At 43.1% G+C, this 23,080-nt stretch overlaps 1 protein-coding gene across 1 annotated transcript in view; it reads right to left on the bottom strand.

The window, feature by feature from the left end:
• Nucleotides 1–1,280: 1,280 nt before the first annotated feature.
• The window catches only part of LOC137323171 (protocadherin Fat 4-like), a 142,788-nt gene continuing 120,988 nt past the window's right edge, over nt 1,281–23,080 (bottom strand). The window contains exons 15-17 of the mRNA XM_067986680.1: nt 17,025–17,248; nt 14,025–14,286; nt 1,281–3,070 (exon numbers count right to left, since the gene is read on the bottom strand). Of these exons, the coding sequence (XP_067842781.1) occupies nt 1,281–3,070; nt 14,025–14,286; nt 17,025–17,248 (2,276 nt within the window). The remainder of the gene's footprint in view (nt 3,071–14,024; nt 14,287–17,024; nt 17,249–23,080) is intronic.

Below are 23,080 nucleotides of genomic sequence, written 5' to 3'. Positions count from 1 at the left end.
AGAGCAAGCGAATTGGACTAATTGGATAGCTTTTTCAAAAAGCTGGCACAGGCACAATGGGCTGAATGGCCTCCTTCTGTGCTGTACCTACTACTGTGATACTATTAAGCCACTGGGGAGCGTTTGGGTGAATATTTCGCTAAATGCAGCTGTTGTGGGGCACCATGGTTGCAAAGTTCCATGTGACGATTTGTGCTGGATTTATGCCAATGTGTCAGAATTGTACCTGCCAATCCAGTGCTGAATCCTCCAGAACTTCGTGGGTCAGCTCATTTGCACATCCTCTGGAGCATCTCTAGCACAAATCCCATGTAAAACGGGAGTGATGTGCTGGGAATGCTTGGAAATTAAAGTGAAGCCTTTAAAAAGCCAGGTCTGGCTGAAAATTGGAGCAGTAGGCTGGGGGATCAACAGGTAAGTAGGAAAATTTGCTGTAGATATCTGCACTAGATGGCTCGTGCCATTTTGTCCCACTTTTCAAGAACGCTTTCCACTGGAGTATGTGCCACACACAGTTGCAAAAGGGACAAGAGTAATGCAAAGAACAGAAGAAGAGCTCACAATTTCAGTGAGACAGATCTCCAAATCTTCCTTGAGGCAGAAGTAGAACTATTATTAAAGATGCATGCCCTGTAATTGTTCAAGTAATTACTTTACCATATACCAGCCAAAACATTATGCTATTAATACCTCTACATAATCAAAGTAGCTCAGTGCTTACAATAACAAGGAAGTAGAGGGTAGAAAATTGGCCAAAAAGACATTCCCAGCAATAATAATCACTACTCAAATTATCAGCTATCTTCAGGCTCAACAATTCACTTCCGTCTGTCTCAGCTGCTCCTGACAACAGCTGCACCATATGATTCTCATTCTAATTTACCCCTAGAGCATTGTTAATGTAAAACCAGGAATTTTTGGGATGCAATGCATTTTTTTTTGTTGCATTCAGCCTTCACAGCCTTGGACTTGTTTCTGATTGCCTATAGGAATGTGACACTCCTCTTCCTCACTCAAAATGAGGGCTTCTCAGAAGGAGTTGTGTCATTCAGTATGGGCATTCCACTATGCAATTATCATGGAGAAGGAGGAGGAGGAGCAGGAGAGGATTACAACAACAACTTGCATCTATATAGCGCCTTTAACGTAATGCACAAAATCATAAAAAATATAAATATCTATAAAATTATTCAACAAACATTACACTTTTAGTAAATGCATACAGGAGAAACACTTAAAAAATAGGAAATTGTTCCATAAAGTGAGTTGTGAGAAAAGTGTCACAGGAATTCTTCGTAATCACTCCCTCTAGTAGTATAAAATTGATTTTCAGTTCCTGGTTCACTTGGAAGTTCAGCAAGGTCCTTGAAAATCTCAACATATGTTTCAAAATTTGGTCCCCAGTTTAAAAGACTATCCCAATTGTGTGTTCTACTGACAGGGGAATGACCACATGGTAGCATATTGTTATCTGAACCCTCATCAGAGATAATTTCAGTGTCCATTAAACATGAGTTAGATGTATGCCCTATTTCACATCCTTGTAATATAATCTCCCTTTCATTTAGTCTGTTATCCTCAGTAATACTTCTCTCTGAATCCTGTTGAGCATATTTGTGCACAGAGGAATGACTGTATGCTGAAAGTTCTCTTTCAAAGTTATACTCTGAACAAGTGAAAGAACTATGAGAATCACTATCAGATGAAGTGTCTGTGGAAGGAAGGAAGCCTGGGGGTTTTTTCTGGACTGAAGTTTTTTGTGAAAATTGTGACAGTAAAATTCCTTGAGCAGTGTTCTTGACAGGTTTCTGTATTTTTGGAGCATTCAGTTTTTTTACCTCTTCCACAGACAGGCCCAGTGGAAGTCTCTTGACTATCCGTTTTATTCTGCTATTGGGACTGGTGCTGGACGTAAGTGTTGATACATCAGGCAACCTTTCAGACTGGTCATCTCCACGAAAAGCCAAATTATCAATGCCTCCACGACTTAATTGGTTGGTGTCAAAGTGGACATGATGGGAAAGCTCTGCTTCATAGCCAGTCAAATAAAGATCGTTTATTAAATGTTTGCGCTCTGTAAATAAAAATGATGAAGGGAACCATTCTGACGAGCATGTGTGAGGACAATGTTGGTTTGCAAGTCCACTTTTTGGTACTTGCTTTTTACATAGAGCACTTCGTTGACTTGGAGTAATCTGTGCAGTAGATTGGATGTATCTTTGATTTACAGTGGGTATAAATGGTTGAGATTTATCAAGCATACTTCTGGAGAGAATTACATTTGTATAATGGTCATTGTTGATCTGGAACTGTCTGTGGTGCTGAATGACATCAGTATCAGAAGGAGCTATACTGCTTACTTTATCAATGTCATAGTCTTCTGAGTCATATTCTTGGTGTCCATAACATTTCTTTTTCTGTACCATGGCTGTGGCATTAATATATGTTTCATCCGTGATGTGATAATTTTTTTCTGCCTTGAGGATATCTGGCTGTTTGTCATCATCATCATCATGAGTGCAATGTTTTGTGTCATCAACATAGTCATCATGATCATCAAAAGCTTTGTTCTCAGTACCTGTTTGAAGTGATGTAATCATTTTTGTTCTCTTATTTTTCAAAGTAGTATATTGACACTTGAAGAACACAACTAACAGAGGAATTACTACTAGAATAACAGGTATAATCACCGCTATGCACCATTGTGGAAATTGAATATTGCCTTCCTGACAGGCTGAATGATCATTAATTGTTGATGTGCAGAACTCACAAGAAGATCCAGTAAAATTTGGCTTGCAAACACAGTGATAAGAGCCATCTGAGGAAGGGAAACATGTACCACCATGCTTACAAGGGTCAGGAAAACAGGAAACTGGGAGACACTCATATGCTAACCATAAATCAATACACTTCATTCCAGTTGGACATGGGTTGCTTAAACAGGCATTAGGTTCTCTACATCCAACCTGTACAGAGACATCACTTGGCTGTACTTTGACCAAGTCATTTGATCCAGTAAATGGCATCACTTGATTATTGTATTTGAATACTTTGATGCATCCTTTAAAGCCTATAATAAAATAAAAAGAAGTCAACAGATGTATAACCAATAGCCAATCTAGAGTTATGCAAGATCTCCTGGGGTTTAGCTTGATAATATGATTCAGTTAAAGTTCGTAGTATTCACTACACTTGAGACCAAATACAATTCTTAAGAAGAATGATGAATTAATTGTCATGTCCTGTTTATACATGTTCACTTCCAGTTCACATAAATCACTTTTGGCACATTTCTGAGCCATGTATTATGCAATCAATTTAAGGTATGTTTCAAACAACCTTTTGTATTTGCATTTATTCAATTGGTACCATTATACAGCATGTTGTCAGACCAATCTTTGACCTAAGCATTCAGCCTGATATGTTGACTTTGTCATTCAGCCAATGACTAACTTATCTGAATTGATCAAACTGTATGGTGGGAACCCAACCCTGTTTGTGCTAGCCTGTGTTTGTAAAGAAAACACAGATTTAAATGCTATTATAACAAGAATATATGAGCCCACAAGCTGCTGTGAGGAATGTGGTACAGTCTTGATTACCATACATTGCTGACACTAAAGAGATTGCCGGAGGGTATAGATGGAGTACGAACACAAATTCGTGCAAATCAAGCAGCAAGGCAATTAAGGGGTTAATCTTGCCCAGGTGGAGCAGGCATTAAGGGAGCAATTGCATTGACAGAGCTGGAGTCTTCATTTAGAGGTAAGTAGATTCAAATTTTCTTTATACCGTCTAGGTTTTTGCTCAATATAGAGACTGCATTCAGTGCTCTACGGGCTTTGCAGAGGAGGACAGCAGAGCAGGAAAGGGCTAACTGTGATGTCAGGCGACACAATTGACTTACCATTAGGTCTCATTGTAAACAATTTTACAACACCAAGTTATAGTCCAGCAATTTTATTTTAAATTCACAAGCCTCCGAAAGCTTGTGAATTTAAAATAAAATTGCTGGACTATAACTTGGTGTTGTAAAATTGTTTACAATTGTCAACCCCAGTCCATCACCGGCATCTCCACATTAGGTCTCATGGCTTCCCTACACAATGGATCTGGTGTACAAGGCACAGCTACCTGGTCAAAACAGTAGAGAAGTGCCTAAGGAGGCTTTAGTTTAGCCACCAAACAACATGTAACATCAGTACAACACTGCCAGTGCTGGCCAAAGTCAGCCCTCAATTGTTATGTGATGAGCTCCCTTCAGGCTACCCCTGAGGACATCTGTAGTGTGAACCAGTTACCCACGCATGCATTAAGCCAGATACGGATGCATTATTTAGCAAGTGAACTACTTCACTTTCACCATTGACCAACAGCAGCAATGTGAGAGAAAAACACAATTTTACAGAACTGTCTTTCTCATAGTCCAAAGTATCATCAGTTGTGTCAATGTTGCCATTTTGCAGTTGAACACAATTCTATGCTCTATTTGACCCAAAAGGGATTTTTAAATCTCAGTTCGACAAGGTATGTGACCACTAACACAGAATCATTCAGCACAATGCAAGATCCCGATTTTAGCTCTGTCAGTTGCAGGCGGGTGAGTTTCCATTTCAGTTTAAAACTCACCCGCTTCAGCCAAAAACAGACACGTGTTACTTTAACTCATGGGCCTCATTATAATCTCACCAGTGAGTGTCCCAGTGAATTGGCTGACCCGGCCAGCAACCCATCCAATTCTGGGGAGCAATTTCCAGCAGGTCAGCCAGAGGCCTACTTAAAGTGGGAATGCAGCACTTAAAGCGAGGTTGCATTCCCTTCTGGTTAGTTTTGCTGTTTCATTGCTGCAAGAAGGAATTTGGTCAGAAATGAATTGCAGGCAAGCCCCAGGTTTTCTGAAAGTGCTTGTTTAAGAGGCAAGGGTGAGGGGGGACCTTCTGTTCCTCAGCAGTGCCAGGGGGGTTGCTCCAGGCATATCACCACAGGACCTGAATACAGCGCAGGAAGTGCTCCAATTACCTCACTGGGTGAGTACGGCTCTTCATTGATCTCTCTCTCTACAACATGTCAGCATTACTTCACCCCCGCCTCCCCCCTCCCCCTCCCCACCACTCTCAGCAATACGCTTCTCACTATCACATCCTTCACCACCTAGCACAAGGACACACTACACCATCTCTCATTCTCATTACAAACACACATACACTTCTTCTTTACTCCCTTCACACCACTCACTAGCACCATTCTCCTCTCACTTGTTTGCCTTTGCACAATCACCAGCTTCTCTCTGGACTCCTTCCTCACTTTACACTCCACAAACTTGCTTCCTATTCAACAGGTCCCCATCCTGCTTACATCTTGTCCTCTCAGCTTATACACTTCCATCACAAGCTCCACACATCTGCACACTCCTTTCAGTAGCCACTCACCAACTCTTGGCTTCTCTTTCTGCAGGACAAAATGGTGCACAATAATCATGAGAGGAGTAAGACTGGGGGAGGATGAGCTGGAACAGCAAGCTATAGAAATTTGTGGGCATGCTAGAGATGTGTACATTGGCCATTCTGAGGCTAGGGGCTTCACTGAACAGGGTTTCTGACAATTACGTGTATCCCTTCATTAAGCACTAGAAAACACACATTCAGCCAGCTTGACTACATCAAATGCATATCTTCTGCAACTGTGCAGCCTCCCAACACCATCCTAACACTTTTCTCTTTCCTCTAGGTCCGTCCAAATAGTCACAGCACCCCAAAGAAACCTCAGGAGAAGAGTACTTCTGCGGAGGCACTGTCATGTTCTCCGTCATTCTCAAGCACAAGCACAGAGATTGGCACCATGGCTGGGTTAAAGAGTGGGGTAGAGGAGTCTACACGTGATGGTGCACCTAGCAAAAGACCACAGGTGCAGGTACTGGTGGCAGGAATAGCTCATGAGGCAGCACCACTGAGGGTGAGGTCCTCTCCCAGCTCTGCTGATGGAGACAGAGATGAGGACTTGCAAGCTATTCTGCAAGAGCTAGAAGAGGAGGCACACAATTTCTATTTATTTGTTCTTAGGATGTGGGCAACATTGGCAAAGCTGCATTTTATGGTCTATCCCTAGTTGCCCTGAAAAGTTGGTGGTCCTTCTCCTCGAATCGCTATAATCCTTGTGCTGCTTGTGCTCCCACAGTGCTAAGCAGGGAATTCTGCGATTTTGACCTAACAATGATGAAGGGATGGCAGTATATGTCCCAGGCAGAATAGTGCGTGACTTGGAGGGGAATGCGTTATAATGGGAAACTATAGTTATGAGGAGAGACTTGAAATACTATGACTACTTCCACTAGAGTAGAAAAGGCTAAGACGAGATTTAATAGAAGTTTTTAAAATTATGAAGAGTTTTGTTAGAGTGATTGGGGAAAGACTATTTCCTTTGGTTTGGCCCTCAGCCGAGACGGGTCATCAATTTAAAATTATTAATAAGCGGATGAAATGTGAAGTTAAGAGAAATTTCTTTATGCAGAGGGTTGTAGGAGCATGGAAATCTTTGCCATAGGGAATGGCTGAAGAAGAGACCATTTCATCTTTAGCAGGAAAATTGGTTAAATACTTAAAGCAGAGGAAGATCCAAGGCTATGGGGAGAGAACAGGGCAATGGGATTAATTTGGGATTGCTCTAGCAAACAGCTGATAAAGACACAATAGGCTAAATGGTCTCCACTGTGCTGCAAACATCTATGGCAACATTCAACTTAATATTGTGAAACCAAGGACCTCTAGCAAAACTGAGGTTAATAGGCATCAAAATGCAACCCTCCAATGGCTGGAGTCATAGTTGATACAAAGGAAGATGGTTGTGGTTGTGGGAGGCCAATCATCACAGCCCAGGACATGGTTGCTGGAATGTCTCAGGAAATTGTTTTTTGCTTAACCATTTTCAATTGGTTCATCAATGACTTCCCTCCATCATAAGATCAAAGTGTGTTGTTCACTGATGATTCCACATTGTTCAGCTGCATTCACAACTCTTCTGATATCAAAGCAGCCCTTGCCAGCCTAAAGCAGGACTTAGGAAACAATAGCCTTGGACTGAGAAGTGACAGGTAACATTTGTACCATATGAACTGCCAAGTAGTGATCATCTCCAACAAGTAAAGGCCCAACCACCTCCCCCTGATCTTCACTAACCTAGGAACATAGGAACAGGAGTAGGCCATTCAGCCCCTCGTGCCTGCTCCACCATTTGATAAGATCATGGCTGATCTGTGATCTAACTCCATATACCTGCTTTTGGCCCATATCCCTTAATACCTTTGGTTGCCAAAAAGCTATCTATCTCAGATTTAAATTTAGCAATTGAGCTAGTATCAATTGCAAACCCCACCATCAACATCTGGAATCACCATTAACCAGAAGTTTAATTGAACCAGTCATATCAACAACATGGCTACAAGATCAGGAGAGAGACTGGGCACTCTGCAATGAGTAGCACACCTCCCAACCCCTCAGAGCCTCATGTCAGGAGTGCAAGGGTATACTCAACACTTGCCTGAAGGGTGCATCTTCCACAACCTTCAAGTAGCTTGACCCCATCCAGGACAGAGCAGTCTGCCTGATCAGCACCCGTGTCTGGACTCCATAGCCATCCTCTCCAACATTGGTACACTGTGGCTGCGAATAACACAGATGCACTGCAGCAACTCACTGCGATTACTTCAACATTCCCTCCTAGTCTTGCCACCAAGAAGGATAAGAGCAGCAAAATCACAGGAACACCAGCACCTGCACATTCCGCTCCAAGTCACACACCATTCTGAACTGAACATATACTACCGTTCCTTCATCATTGTTGGGTTAAAATTCTGCAAGTCTCCACCTAGCACCACTGTGGGAGCACGATCAGCACAAGGATTAGAGCAACTTGAGAAAGACCACCACTAACTTCTCAGGGTAACCAGGGATAGACAGTAAAATGCAGCTGTGCCAGTGCTGCTCACAACCCAAGAACAAATAAATAGAAATTGTGTATCTCCTCTTCTAGCCAGTGCAGAATAGCTTGCAAGTCCTGGCTTGCCTCACCCAATACACTCACTTTTATTGCAATTTTACAGAGTAAACAGTTGGCTTTGCTTTTGCAATTCTATTTGAGGTGTTTAACTGCCTCCCTAATTGCAGATCACAGCTGAATTAGAGGATTAATGCTGCTCCCTTTTCATTGGCAGGCACTCTGTATGGGAGAGAAAGACCACGTATTAGCCGACAGACTGAAAATAGCAACACTTTGTGTAAACCATGAGGAATGAATCCTCTCAAATACTGTTAGTAACCCACAGTTAGTACCCATAGAGCACATCTACAGCAATTTCCAAGTGTAGTTATGAGTGCTGCATACCTTATTTTCAGTCTTTTAAAAATGTTAATATTTTAGACTTTTTAAATCATATTGCTTAAATCATTGCATCTTAGTTGAACTTTTACATTTTCACAATAACTTTAGACTTCTGTAAATACAAATCTAAATATGCAAGTCTGTTTCAAATCACATAAATGGCAGTTCTTTGTAGTTATTGTCGACTCTGGGGACATACAGAACACTGTTTCTTCTTGGAAGCAAAAATGCACTTGTCAAAAATGGCAATTCAGATACTGTATAAGGTAGCCTCAGGTTAGATAGCTTTGAAAGGCTAGTCATCCAACATGTCTGCGTGATGTCCTTGTGAGCTATAACTATTTGTACTTAAACTAATAGCACCAAGATTTTGGTTATTAATGTTTCCCTGTATTCACTTAGGGCATGTACTCGTTCTTAATACACATGTTCTAATAATGCACATCTTTGTTACTGTCATTAAGTGTCGCCTTAGACTAATGGGTTTCGATAAATGAAGAAGCAAAAGCATTTGATCTAACTTGATTTGTTAAAGTCTACTATGCCACTTAGATACTTTCAACATTCAGCTAGTTGCTTTCATCAGCTGGACAATCATCATGACAAAAAATTAGATTACAGCACATTTTAATGATTAGTTTTACTATTTTAATTGCCTCTTTAGTTAAGTACTTACATCTGTAAGTCTGGGTAATCAAATCACAGAATCATAGAAAATTTACGGCACAGAAGGAGGCCATTCGGCCCATTGTGTCTGCGCCAGCCGAAAATGAGCCACCCAGCCTAATCCCACTTTCCAGCACTTGGTCTGTAGCCCTGTAGGTTATGGCATTTCAGGTGCACATCCAGGTACTTTTTAAATGAGTTGAGGCTTTCTGCCTCTACCACCCTTTCAGGCAGTGAGTTCCAGACCCCCACCACCTCTGGATCAATTTTTTTTCCCTCAGATCCCCTCTAATCCTTCTACCAATCACTTTAAATCTATGCCCCCTGGTTACTGACCTCTCTGCTAAGGGAAATAGGTCCTCCCTATCCACACTATCTAGACCCCTCATAATTTTGTACACCTCAATTAAATCTCCCCTCAGCCTCCTCTGTTCCAAGGAAAACAACCCCAGCCTATCCAATCTTTCCTCATAGCTAAAATTCTCCAGTCCTGGCAACATCCCCATAAATCTCCTCTGTACCCTCTCTAGTGCAATCACATCTTTCTTGTAATGTGGTGACCAGAACTGTGCGCAGTACTCAAGCTGTGGCCTAACTATTGTTTTATACAGTTCCAGCATAACATCCCTGCTTTTATATTCTATGCCTCAGCTAATAAAGGAAAGTATTCCATATGCCTTCTTAACCACCTTATTTACCTGTTCTACTACCTTCAGGGATCTGTGGACATGCACTCCAAGGTCCCTCACTTCCTGTACATCTCTCAGTGTCCTCCCATTTATTGTGTATTCCCTTGCCTTGTTGATGTAGTATAGAATAACTGAACAGTAATAATTTTAGCTGCATTTCAAAATAAGTATTTGCTATATATTGCTGTATATTGACAAGCAAAATATTTCAAAAATAATGCTGGAAAGTACCCTGTCTGCCATGTGCTACTGTGATCATTCATCTTGATGATCAGAATCAGTGTTATACCTCCTCTTCTGTATCACAAAGCGTTAACCTCAGAACCTTCAGCACATTTGAATACAGCCCTTTATGTTTTATTCTTAAAGGTACATTTTTTAAAAATTCGTTCATGGGATGTAGGCGTCGCTGGCAAGACCAGCATTTTTTGCCCATCCATAATTGCCCTTGAGAAGGTGGTGGTGAGCTGCCTTCTTGAACCGCTGCAGTCCGTGTGGTGAAGATTTTCCCACAGTGCTGTTAGGTAGTGAGTTCCAAGTTTTTGACCGAGCGACGATGAAGGAAACAAGTCGGGATGGTGTGTGACTTGGAGGGGAATGTGCAGGTGGTGTTGTTCCCATGTGCCTGCTGCCCTTGTCCTTCTAGGTGGTAGAGGTCATGGGTTTGGGAGGTGCTGTCGAAGAAGCCTTGACGAGTTGCTGCAGTGCATCCTGTGGATGGTACACACTGCAGCCACGGTACACCGGTGGTGAAGGGAGTGAATGTTTAGGGTGGTGGATGGGGTGCCAATCAAGCGGGCTGCTTTGTCCTGGATGGTGTCAAGCTTCTTGGGTGTTGTTGGAGCTGCTCTCATCCAGGAAAGTGGAGAGTATTCCATCACTCTCCTGACTTGTGCCTTGTAGATGGTGGAAAGGCTTTGGGGAGTCAGGAGCTGAGTCACTCGCCGCAGAATACCCAGCCTCTGACCTGCTCTTGTAGCCACAGTATTTATGTGGCTGGTCCAGTTAAGTTTCTGGTCAATGGTGACCCCCAGGATGTTGATGGTGGGGGATTCGGCGATGATAATGCCGTTGAATGTCAAGGGGAGGTGGTTAGACTCTCTCTTGTTGGAGATGGTCGTTGCCTGGCACTTGTCTGGCGCGAATGTTACTGGCCAATTATCAGCCCAAGCCTGGATGTTGTCCAGGTCTTGCTGCATGCGGGCATGAACTGCTTCATTATCTGAGGGGTTGCGAATGGAACTGAACACTGTACAATCATCAGCGAACATCCCCATTTTTGACCTTATGATGGAGGGAAGGTCATTGATGAAGCAGCTGAAAATGGTTGGGCCTAGGACACTGCCCTGAGGAACTCCTGCAGCAATGTCCTGGGGCTGAGATGATTGGCCTCCAACAACCACTACCATCTTCCTTTGTGCTAGGTATGACTCCAGCTACTGGAGAGTTTTCCCCCTGATTCCCATTGACTTCAATTTTACTAGGGCTCCTTGGTGCCACACTCGGTCAAATGCTGACTCTCACCTCACCTCTGGAATTCAGCTCTTTTGTCCATGTTTGGACAAAGGCTGTAATGAGGTCTGAAGCTGAGTGGTCCTGGCGGAACCCAAACTGAGCTCGGTGAGTAGATTATTGGTGAGTAATTGCCGCTTGATAGCACTGTCGACGACACCTTCCATTACTTTGCTGATGATTGAGAGTAGACTGATGGGGCGGTAATTGGTCGGATTGGATTTGTCCTGCTTTTTGTGGACAGGACATACCTGGGCAATTTTCCACATTGTTGCGTAGATGCCAGTGTTGTAGCTGTACTGGAACAGTTTGGCTAGAGGCCCGGCTGGTTCCGGAGCACAAGTCTTCAGCACAACAGCCGGGATATTGTCGGGGCCCATAGCCTTTGCTGTATCCAGTGCACTCAGCCGTTTCTTGATATCACGTGGAGTGAATCGAATTGGCTGAAGACTGGCTTCTGTGGTATTGGGGGTATCGGGAGGAGGCCGAGATGGATCATCTACTCGGCACTTCTGGCTGAAGATGGTTGCAAAGGCTTCAGCCTTGTCTTTTGTGGAGTATGCAAAGAGCTAGGGGAATAAACGTTTTCACAGTGTCATCATCGTAACCACTAAGCAGTCTGCACGTCTATTTATTTCCAAATAAAATAATAAAAGTTGGGTTTCTAAATCAAATTTTAATTGTAATTAATTTCCTAATGTATGGTTTAAGCAGAATAAATGATGGAGAGCTGTGAGCTGTAATCTAATCTCACTAGTGCCCAGACCAAAATTCACTTATCATGTTGACCAATTAGTGGAATATAAATCATAATCTCATCACATATTCCGACTGACCTGCTGAATATGTCCAGAATTTTCTGTTATTATTTCAGATTTACAGCATCTGCAGTTTTTTCTTGTCCTCGTCACATATGCTATTTAAACCATGTGCTAGTTTAGTAATTAAAATTAAAATGCTAAAAGTTAGATTTTAACTTTAAATGATGTGTAGATGGTGGAGTGGTCCCAGGAATGTCACAGTCTATGTATCTTTTCAGTTTTGTCTCTTCTCTACAAAATATGGAAAACATCATTTGTCATGTGGTATGAAATAAATACACCTTTCAGAAAACAGAAGCTGCATTCTTAAAATTCCTATAATATTTACAAACTACTCAAGCTTTCCTTTAATCACTTATAATGTAATGTGTGCCCTCAATTGGACTCCCTCCTACAGATCTATTCTACATTTATTGCTTTAATTACTATTATTACAATCCACCATTGAACTAGCTAAGAAGACGACTGTGAGCTAATTGCACCAGTTCCTCCAGTAGAAGTAATACAAATCACAAGATTATCTTAAAATAACAAAGCTAATGTTAGTTTGGTTTTCTTTCACAAGGTCTTGGGCATATTCTGTCATGAAGGCTTCTCAAGATGGTAGGGTTTGGATGCATTTACTTGATTTTCTGAAACTTGATTTGCTCTTTTTCTTAAACAGCAACATTTCTATCCCACACACAAGAGATAGTCTGGCAATATGAATTACTTCTCCCCACCCACTACTGCCTTAATTTAGTCATTTATAACAGAGATACTTAGAGCCCATTGTATAGAATCAAAACAGTACAAGCAGCTTTCTTCCAGTTCTGCAACGTTTTCTGCCTCCTCCTCTAACTCCCCCTTCTCCAACTCCTCCCCACTGCCACTGAAATTCTAGTCCATGTCTTTATCTCTTGGAAGCTCGACTTCTCTAAAGCTCTTCTAGCCAGCCTCTCTGCCTCAACCCTAAGCAAGCTTCAACTCATCCAAAACATTGCAGCCTACTTCCTCACCTGCACACAGTTCTACATTCCCATCACCTTATCCTCTCCAAGCTCCACTGGCTCCCTCTGCCCAGTGAGTAAAAATTCTTGTCCTCATTTTCAAATCCTTCCATGACCTTATCCTGCCCTATCTTAGTGATCTTCACCTGGCTTATATTCCTGCATACACATCCCTCCTCTAATACAAGTGTTCCCTTTTCCTCAATTGGTGACTGTTTGTTCAGCCATTACACTACTGCTCTCTAGAAGTCCCTGTGTAGTTCCCTTTGATTTGCCACCTCCCTCCTTGTTTCTAAAAACCTCTCTTTGACTGTGCATTTAGTTCTCCCTGAGTCTCATTTTCTCCTTTCCCCTCCTGCTCAACCCTCAGTCCCAGTTTTGCTTTCCTACTGTTAAGCGCTTTGAAACATTTTCTTGCTTATGGAGAACACTGTGGAAATATAAGTTGTTGTTGTTGTTGTTGTTGTCATCCACATATTATTGATTGTAAATTTGAAAAGATATTCCATTTTTTATATTTGGCACTACATCATGGTGTTAAATATTCATACAAAGTCTCTCACTTACTGGACAGCCAATTAATATTTAGAACTCCAGATGTCTCTGTAAATTTACTACTTAATCCATATTTAGAGAATTTCCAAGATGGCAGCTAGTTTATTTTGGAGAGATAAGACTGATAACATGGACATCATTAAAGCATCCTTCATACTTGCTATAGTACACATTAAAATTAAATAAAACAAATGTGACTTTTAAAAAAAAAGTCCCCACACATATAAACCAAACATTTATCTAATTCCAACAGTGAGGAAGATCCATTATCTCACAAATAATACATTGAAATTCCATTGTTCACTATTGAGTGTTGTCTTATATCAACCAAATTTAAACTTGTCATGTTGATAACATCATACTTAGTTTATAAAACAAACAAAAACTTTATCAAAGCATTCATATCAACAATATTTTACCTGGTTCATTTAGATTATCAGACAGTGATACTGGTGCCCGTCCCAAGGAAAAGGTGGACATCTCAATCCCTCCCAATTTATGAGTGGGATATGTGATGTTTTTGAGGTGTTTCTTGTCAAGAATCAGTCTAGTGACAAAGTCATTGCTCTCCATTTTGAAAGTATGCCATGTACCATCAGAAACTGAGATATCTGGTAAATGATGCTCAATGTGGCCTGTTGAGCCAGCATCAGAAATGTAGTTTATCCGTCCATCCATAATCTGAAAATAAATGATAAATCACATTATATTTCAAATGTTTTTATTTTTGTTTTCAATTTTAAATCTCTATTCTTGCCTCTATGTCCCCACAGGGAGTCATTAATGTCAATCATCCTCCTTCGGGTTATGGGGCAAACTGCTCTGTGGTCACTGGTATGCTGATCCATGGCTGGTAAATGGAAGCACTCTCATTTGCTTAAACAAATATGTCTGGTTTTCCCTTTTTCCTATTTCAGTAATGGGTTCCATCAAATAAATGATGGCACATGGTGCCAAACATGCCAGATGGTCTCTACTAGAGGTAATGAATCCGTTACCATCTGTTTTGCAGGCTGTATTCCACAGCTACACTTATTCATTGAAGCTGTCTTTGTTTTCAAATTTATATTTGTTTTTGGTAAATTTTGTACTCATCAAGGTGAGGAATAACATTTTTGTGTTTTTTTAGTCAGATGCATTGTAAAATATTGCATGTGTTCTTTGTCATTTTCCTCTCTCAAGATGCGATCCCGATCCATGTTAGACCATCAAGATGTCAGAGAATGAACCTGCACGTCACTTTCATGTACCTCTTCAAAAAGTGCTTGCATTGGCAGATACCTTGTAGCAAATCTTTTGGTTATACAAAATGGGGAGAAGAAAAGGGGACCACAAATGGAAAGAAAACAATCTTTAAAAATGGTAAGTTTACATTCCAGTTGTAGTAAATTGATGGTTGGAAAAAATGTGTTTTGATGTGAAAGTAAGAATAAAAAGTATTGAAATGTCACAGAACTTCATTGTATATTTTGTACGTTCACTTGATATCAATATTTGAAAAAAACCCTCTACTCTGACATAACAATGAGCCTCAACTTCAGAACAATATCAGTGTAACAGTTGCCGGTCAGTTTCATTTTTATGCTGTGAGCCCATGCCCATTAGGAACTGGATTCAAGCTGCCCAAACTCATTTCATATAGGACCTTTACAACAGTCAGATAGAGGAGACGTTCATCCCATTGGTTTAGAATGGATTCAAACCTACCTCCCAGAGGCGTCTAATCTACTGGATCACACAGTGCTCCTCATCTTACGGATTATGTGCTATTTGAATTTGCTCTGTAAAAATTTCATGGGGTGAAAATGTATTTGTGTGGCAAATTTAAATTCACAAATCAAACTCTTTATTCCATACATTCCATATAATCATGGTTAAATATTTTCTTGTTCTTGGCACTTGAAGCTGCCTGGAGCCAACTGGAATCCTTTGGGTTTTAAAACTAACAGACTGCTTTGAATATCATCGCTTAAAAGAGCTACAAAAAGCACGCTTTATGTGAGATGAAAAAAATTTGTAATAAATATATTTATAATAAATAACACAAATGAGAACTTCTAGGTTTCTTCCTGAAAATAAATGTTGATTTTCAGCACATTAAAGAGTAACAAACGCATGGATGCAGGTTTCAGCAGCAGATGGGCTAAGGCAGGGGTGGAGACGGGCAATATTACAGAGGTGGAATTAGAAGGTCTTGGTGACGGACAGGATATGGGGTTGGAAGCTCAGCTCAGGTTCAAATAGGATGCCGAGGTTGCAAACAGTCTGGTTCAGCCTCAGACAGTGGCCAGGGAAAGGGTGGAATCAGTGGCTAGGGAACGGAGTTTGTGGTGGGGGCCGAAGACAATGGCTTCAGTCATCCGAATGTTTAATTCCGGCTCATCCAGGATTTGATGATGGACAAGCAGTCTGACAACACCGAGGCAGTGAAGGGGTCGAGAGAGGTGGTGGTGAGGTGGAGCTGGATGTCGTCAGTGTACATGTGGAACCTGACGTGTTTTCGGATGATGTCACCAAGTGGCAGCATGTAGATGAGAAACAGGAGGAGGCCAAGGATAAATCCTTGGGTGACTCCAGAAGTAAAGGTGCGGGGGTGGGAAGAGAAGCCATTGCAGAAGATTGTCTGGCTGTGACTGGATAGGTAAAAGTGGAACCAGGTGAGGGCAGTCCCACTCAGCTCTCAATGCTCTCCTGGAGAGCCTTCCATCCTTCATCCTTCGTAAAATTTAGCTCATCCAAGACTCTGTTCTCCTGAACCAAGAGCCGCACACCTATCACCCATGTCCTTGCTGACCTACTTTGGCTCCTAGACCCCAACTCCTCCAAAATAAAATTCTCCTCCCAGATTGTTTAAATCTCTTCATGGCCTTGTCCCTCTCTATCTATCCCTCTCTATCTTTGTAATTTCTTCCAGCCTCACAATCCTCCCCACCGAATTCTCCGTTCCTCCGACTCTGGCCTTTTGGGCTTCCCCTACTCTCTTCACCCCACCATCGGCAACCGTGCCTTCAGCCGTCTAGACCCCACATTCTGGAATTCCCTCCCTAAGCCTCTCCAGCTCCCTCTCCATATTTGAGACCTTCCTTTAAACTGACCTCTTTGATCAAACTTTTCATCACCCCTCCTAGCATCTCCATCTTTGGTTTAGTGTTCATTTATTTCTGATTATGCTTCTGGCGCTATATAAATACAAATTGTTGTTGTTATGAAATCATGGCAAATGTGACACCAGATTGTTGAACCCTAAAACACATAAAAAATAGGTTTTAGGACATGGAAGCAGCAAATAAGGATTATTTTGGAATTCCTTAATAGCACTTAGTACTCGGTGTATGAGTTCATCTGCAATTAATATCTCTCAAGGAAATTATGTATTATTTAGTTAATTTTATTGATTACAATACCGAAAACAAATTTACCTTGACAGTGATATAGTTTGTATTTCCTTGTATGTGGAGAAGTATTCCTTTTGATGAGCGCGTTCGGAACTGTATTTCAATAATACTGGCATCTTGATCTCCTTTTTGATTTCTTTTTCTCCTTGTGTGGTTCTTCAGTAGTTGGCCACGTTTATAACTTTCTTTAATGAAATAATCAAGATGCGATTGTCCATTGAGATTTAGTGCTGTATCTGGAGAAATATCTGCAATTGTGGAAAAAAAGTTAAATTCATCTTCTATCAGCCTCAAAAGTCACACACTTCAGCACCGACTTTTGATGCACATTCCCCTGACTCTCAGATCACATTCTCTTGGTATTTCTGGACCCTGAAGTCACTCTTCCAGGATCAAGAAATGCATATCCTCACCCTGCCATCCTTATTCTTGCTGCACCAATATCTTTTAACCTCCTGACTTGCATAAACTGGCCTCCTGGTCCCAAGTCTTGCCCTCCAGTCCCGAGTGCCCCCAAAATGAAGCTGTCAACATTTCCAACAGTGATGTAGAGAATTAACTGTCTGAATTCATCTAATTCTTACCTGTGAGATAACAGCAAGACATTTTCCGCCTTCTGATTAACTTTGCTCCCTCTGTGTTTCAGGTTTACAAATCTACATACAAATTTAATTGATGTGTTTATATTTTTAAAATAAGAATATAAGATAAAGAATTTTATAAAACTGAGATATTGCTTCAAATTAGACTTTTGGTGGAGCAAAGTCTTGCCCGTCTCCGTAGGAAGGTAAAAATTGTAAAAAAGTAAAACCTGACCCCAACCCGCCTCCAATTCGCCCACTTTTGGTTTTAATGGATGCAGGTCGTGGGGCAGGTGAACATCTTTTAAGGAGGCTGCGGGCCTCCATTTTAATAGCTTTTTTATTTTTAACTCTTGGGGGCCGGGATTCCCAGGCCTTCTGCTTCACGCCACATAAGGAGAGGCGAGACGGTCCGGATCAACGGGTAAGTGCCTTTATTGCACTGCTTGTGGGCCAGGAGGAGCAGAGTGTTTCTTCCAGGCCCAATAAGCCTACCTGCTGCAATCCCACACATGCGATCGGCCGACTCCCCCCGACCATGTCAGGCCCCCTCTATGATCGCCGATCTCCCTTCATGTCTGACCCCCACCGCACGATCTCCGAACCCCCCCCCCCCCCGCCATGATCTCCGATCTTCCCATCACTAAGCCCCTGATGACCGACCCACCAATGACCGGCGATCCCGATGACCTTGCCCAATGGCCAACCCAACTCCGATGACAGACTCCTCCCCCGATGACCGGCACCCCCACCCCCCCCCACCCCCCCCCCCCACCAAGAGATGACCGACCCTCCCCCCCAACCTAAGACTTACCTGCTGGCATCCGTTCACTGGCTGCTGTTCCGTCCGACTGACAGACAGCCTGTCAATTTGGCTTCCGGGTTTCCTGTCAGGAATTCTTCCTCCCCCCCCGGCTGCCTGTTAAAATTTACCCCTCTATATCTACCTGATCGAATCCCTTTATCTTTTTAAACACCTCGATTAAATCACCCCTCAACCTTCTGACCTCAAGGGACTACAAACCAAGTTTGTAGTTCCTTTTCCCTTCATCCTGGCCTACCATTTCTTGATTCTCTGCCCCATCAGCTTTGATAATTACAGCTGAAATGCCTTTTAATGCTCTCTCAAAACTTTCAAAATTTTTGTCTCCTTCCTTGTGACAGGTCCCTTTAATTGTCCCCATCTCTTTAAATTTAATTTACACACAATTTTCCTTTCTTTTTAGTGGTGTCATTCCCAGACCCATTTGAGGTCTCACTTGGATTTGTGAATAATTAAGCAAATGAATTAGGCCGTAAGATGAAGAAACAGGTAGGCCGAGCAGTACTAACAAAATTAAAACTGAAACTTACCCGAAAACAAAAATTGGCCCCTAGGTCTCTCACTTGTTGCGCATCTCTGAACCTTTCCAATGCAACAATGTCCTTTTGAAGTTAGGTTGCCAAAGCACCATATCCCAACCATGACCTCAAGAATGTCTTATGAAAGGTTAGGACAGCTTGTTTCAACTTGCAGTCAAGATGTATCCCAATAGTTGGCTAGCCTTTTTAATAACAACTTCACAAGGATGGGAAATATCAGTGAAAGATCAATAATCACACCCAAATCCTTTTCCTGTTTCATTGCTTCAATAGACAGTACTTCATGCATTCTTTTCCAATGTTCATTACCTCATATTTATATCCGTACAAGTCTATTTTTCATTTCTCAGTCCGTCCACTTAATTGGTCCAAATCTCTCTAAATTTTTTTAAAATTCATTCATGGGATGTGGGCGTCGCTGGCAAGGCCACCATTTATTGCCCATCCCTAATTGCCCTTCAGAAGGTGGTGGTGAGCCGCCTTCTTGAACCGCTGCAGTCTGTGTGGTGAAGGTTCTCCCACAGTGCTGTTAGGAAAGGAGTTCCAGGATTTTGACCCAGCGACAATGAAGGAACGGCGATATATTTCCAAGTCGGGATGGTGTGCAACTTGGAGGGGAACGTGCAGGTGGTGTTGTTCCCATGTGCCTGCTGCCCTTGTCCTTCTAGGTGGTAAAGGTTGTGGGTTTGAGAGGTGCTGTCGAAGAAGCCTTGGCGAGTTGCTGCAGTGCATCCTGTGGATGGTACACACTGCAGCCACGGTACGCCGGTGGTGAAGGGAGTGAATATTTGGGGTGGTGGATGGGGTGCCAATCAAGCGGGCTGCTTTGTCCTGGATGGTGTCAAGCTTCTTGAGTGTTGTTGGAGCTGCACTCATCCAGGCAAGTGGGGAGTATTCCATCACACTCCTGACTTGTGCCTTGTAGATGGTGGAAAGGCTTTGGGGAGTCAGGAGGTGAGTCATTCGCCATAGAATACCCAGCCTCAGACCAGCTCTTGTAGCCACAGTATTTATATGGCTGGTCCAGTTAAGTTTCTGGTCAATGGTGACCCCCAGGATGTTGATGGTGGGGGATTCGGCGATGGTAATGCCGTTGAATGTCAAGGGGAGGTGGTTAGACTCTCTCTTGTTGGAGATGGTCATTGCCTGGCACCTGTCTGGCACGAATGTTACTGGCCAATTATCAGCCCAAGCCTGGATGTTGTCCAGGTCTTCCTGCATGCGGGCATGAATTGCTTCATTATCTGAGGGGTTGCGAATGGAACTGAACACTGTACAATCATCAGCAAACATCCCCATTTCTGACCTTATGATGGAGGGAAGGTCATTGATGAAGCAGCTGAAGATGGTTGGGCCTAGGACACTGCCCTGAGGAACTCCTGCAGCAATGCCCTGGGGCTGAGATGACTGGCCTCCAACAACCACTACCATCTTCCTTTGCGCTAGGTATGACTCCAGCCACTGGAGAATTTTCCCCCTGATTCCCGTTGATTTCAATTTTACTACGGCTCCTTGGTACCACACTCGGTCAAAGGCTGCCTTGGTGTCAAGGGCAGTCACTCTCACCTCACCTCTGGAATTCAGCTCTTTTGTCCATGTTTGGACCAAGGCTTTAATGAGGTCTGGAGCCGAGTGGTCCTGGCGGAACCTAAACTGAGCATCGGTGAGCAGGTTATTGATGAGTAAGTGCCGCTTGATAGCACTGTCGACGACACCTTCCAACACTTTGCTGATGATTGAGAGTAGACTGATGGGGTGGTAATTGGCCGGATTGGATTTGTCCTGCTTTTTGTGGACAGGACATACCTGGGCAATTTTCGACATTGTCGGGTAGATGCCAGTGTTGTAGCTGTACTGGAACAGTTTGGCTAGAGGCGCGGCTAGTTCTGGAGCACAAGTCTTCAGCACTACAGCCGGGATGTTGTTGGGGCCCATAGTCTTTGCTGTATCCAGTGCACTCAGCCGTTTCTTGATATCACGTGGAGTGAATCGAATTGGCTGAAGACTGGCTTCTGTGATGGTGGGGATATCGGGAGGAGGCTGAGATGGATCATCCACTCGGCACTTCTGGCTGAAGATGGTTGCAAACGCTTCAGCCTTGTCTTTTGCACTCACGTGCTGGACTCCGCCATCATTGAGGATGGGGATGTTTGCAGAGCTTCCTCCTCCCTTTAGTTGTTCAATTGTCCACCACCATTCACGACTGGATGTGGCAGGACTGCAGAGCTTTAATCTGATCCGTTGGTTGTGGAATCACTTAGCTCTGTCTATAGCATGTTGCTTCTGCTGTTTAGTATGCATGTAGTCCTGAGTTGTAGCTTCACCAGGGTGGCACCTCATTTTTAGGTACGCCTGGTGCTGCTCCTGGCATGCTCTTCTACACTCCTCATTGAACCAGGGTTGATCCCCTGGCTTGTTGGTAATGGTAGAGTGAGGAATATGCCGGGCCATGAGGGTACAGATTGTGCTGGAATACAATTCTGCTGCTGCTGATGGCCAAAAGCGTCTCATGGATGCCCAGTTTTGAGCTGCGAGATCTGTTCTGAATCTATCCCATTTAGTACAGTGGTAGTGCCACACAACACGTTGGATGGTGTCCTCAGTGCAAAGACGGGACTTCGTCTCCACGAAGATTGTGCGGTGGTCACTCCTACCAATACTGTCATGGACAGATGCATCTGTGACAGGTAGATTCATGAGGACGAGGTCAAGTAAGTTTTTTCCTCGTGTTGGTTCGCTCACCAACTGCCACAGGCTATATCCTTCGGGACTCGGCCAGCTCGGTCAGGCGTGGTGCTACCGAGCCACTCTTGGTGATGGACATTGAAGTCCCCCACCCAGAGTACATTTTGTGCCCTTGCTACCCTCAGTGCTTCCTCCAAGTGGTGTTCAACATGGAGGAGGACTGATTCATCAGCTGAGGGAGGACGGTAAGTGGTAATCAGCAGGAGGTTTCCTTGCCCATGTTTGACCTGATGCCATGAGATTTCATGGGGTCCAGAGTCAATGTTGAGGACTCCCAGGGCCACTCCCTCCTGACTGTATATCACTGTACCACCACCTCTGGTCGGTCTGTCCTGCCGGTGGGACAGGACATACCCAGGGATGGTGATGGAAGAGTCTGGGACGTTGGCTGAAAGGTATGATTCTGTGAGTATGGCTATGTCAGGCTGTTGCTTGACTAGTCTGTGGGACAGCTCTCCCAATTTTGGCACAAGTCCCCAGATGTTAGTGAGGAGGACTTTGCAGGGTCGACTGGGCTTGGTTTGCCTTTGTCATGTCACAGTGCCTAGTGGTCCGATGCTGGGTGGTCCGTCCAGTTTTATTCTTATTATGACTTTTTTTAGCGAGATTGTACAACTGAGTGGCTTGCTAGGCCATTTCAGAGGGCAATTAAGAATCAACCACATTGCCGTGGGCCTGGAGTCACATATAGGCCGGACCGGGTGAGGACGGCAGGTTTCCTTCCCTAAAGGACATTGGTGAACCCGATGGGTTTATTACGACAATCCGGTAGTTTCATGGCCACCATTACTGATACTAGTTTTTTTTTAAATTCCAGATTTTATTTAATTGAATTTAAATTCCCCAGCTGCCGTGGCAGGATTTGAACTCGTGACTCTGGATTACGAGTCCAGTAACATAATCACTATGCTACCGTACCCAATAATCTCATTCTTCTTGTCAAGCTAGCCACATAACTTGGAGGTGGATAAATAATTATCTGAAGGAAAGGAAGCAACTGGGGAAATGATGTTGGGCTGGGAGATGTACGGAGTGATGTGTTCCAGGAATTGGTGCTGAGCTGCCTATTGTTTCTGATCTACATAAATAACCTGCATGCAGGAATTAAATGTAAGTTGGTCAAATTTGCAATGATGCTAAACTGGGGAGGGAGCAATAGAGTCTGATGAAGCAGCTGAATTCCAAATGGACCTAGTCAATACTTTCAAGTGGGAAGAACTATGGCAGATGAAATTCAATGCAGATTAAATTAGATAGTTTGAAAACCATGTACGTCAGGTGCCAGAATTTCTGATATGTGCTCTTGGTAAGTGAGGCTCCCCACCAGGTGTGCAAAGTAGTAAAGTTACACTTATATTGCCAGATCAGTAGAGTTTAAGTCTGAGACTATCA

The sequence above is a fragment of the Heptranchias perlo genome, chromosome 6 (assembly GCF_035084215.1).
Source record: "Heptranchias perlo isolate sHepPer1 chromosome 6, sHepPer1.hap1, whole genome shotgun sequence".
In the NCBI taxonomy this organism is placed as follows: Eukaryota; Metazoa; Chordata; class Chondrichthyes; order Hexanchiformes; family Hexanchidae; genus Heptranchias; species Heptranchias perlo.
Note: the sequence above shows the minus strand (reverse complement) of the source record. Positions and strands in the feature narration are given on the sequence as shown.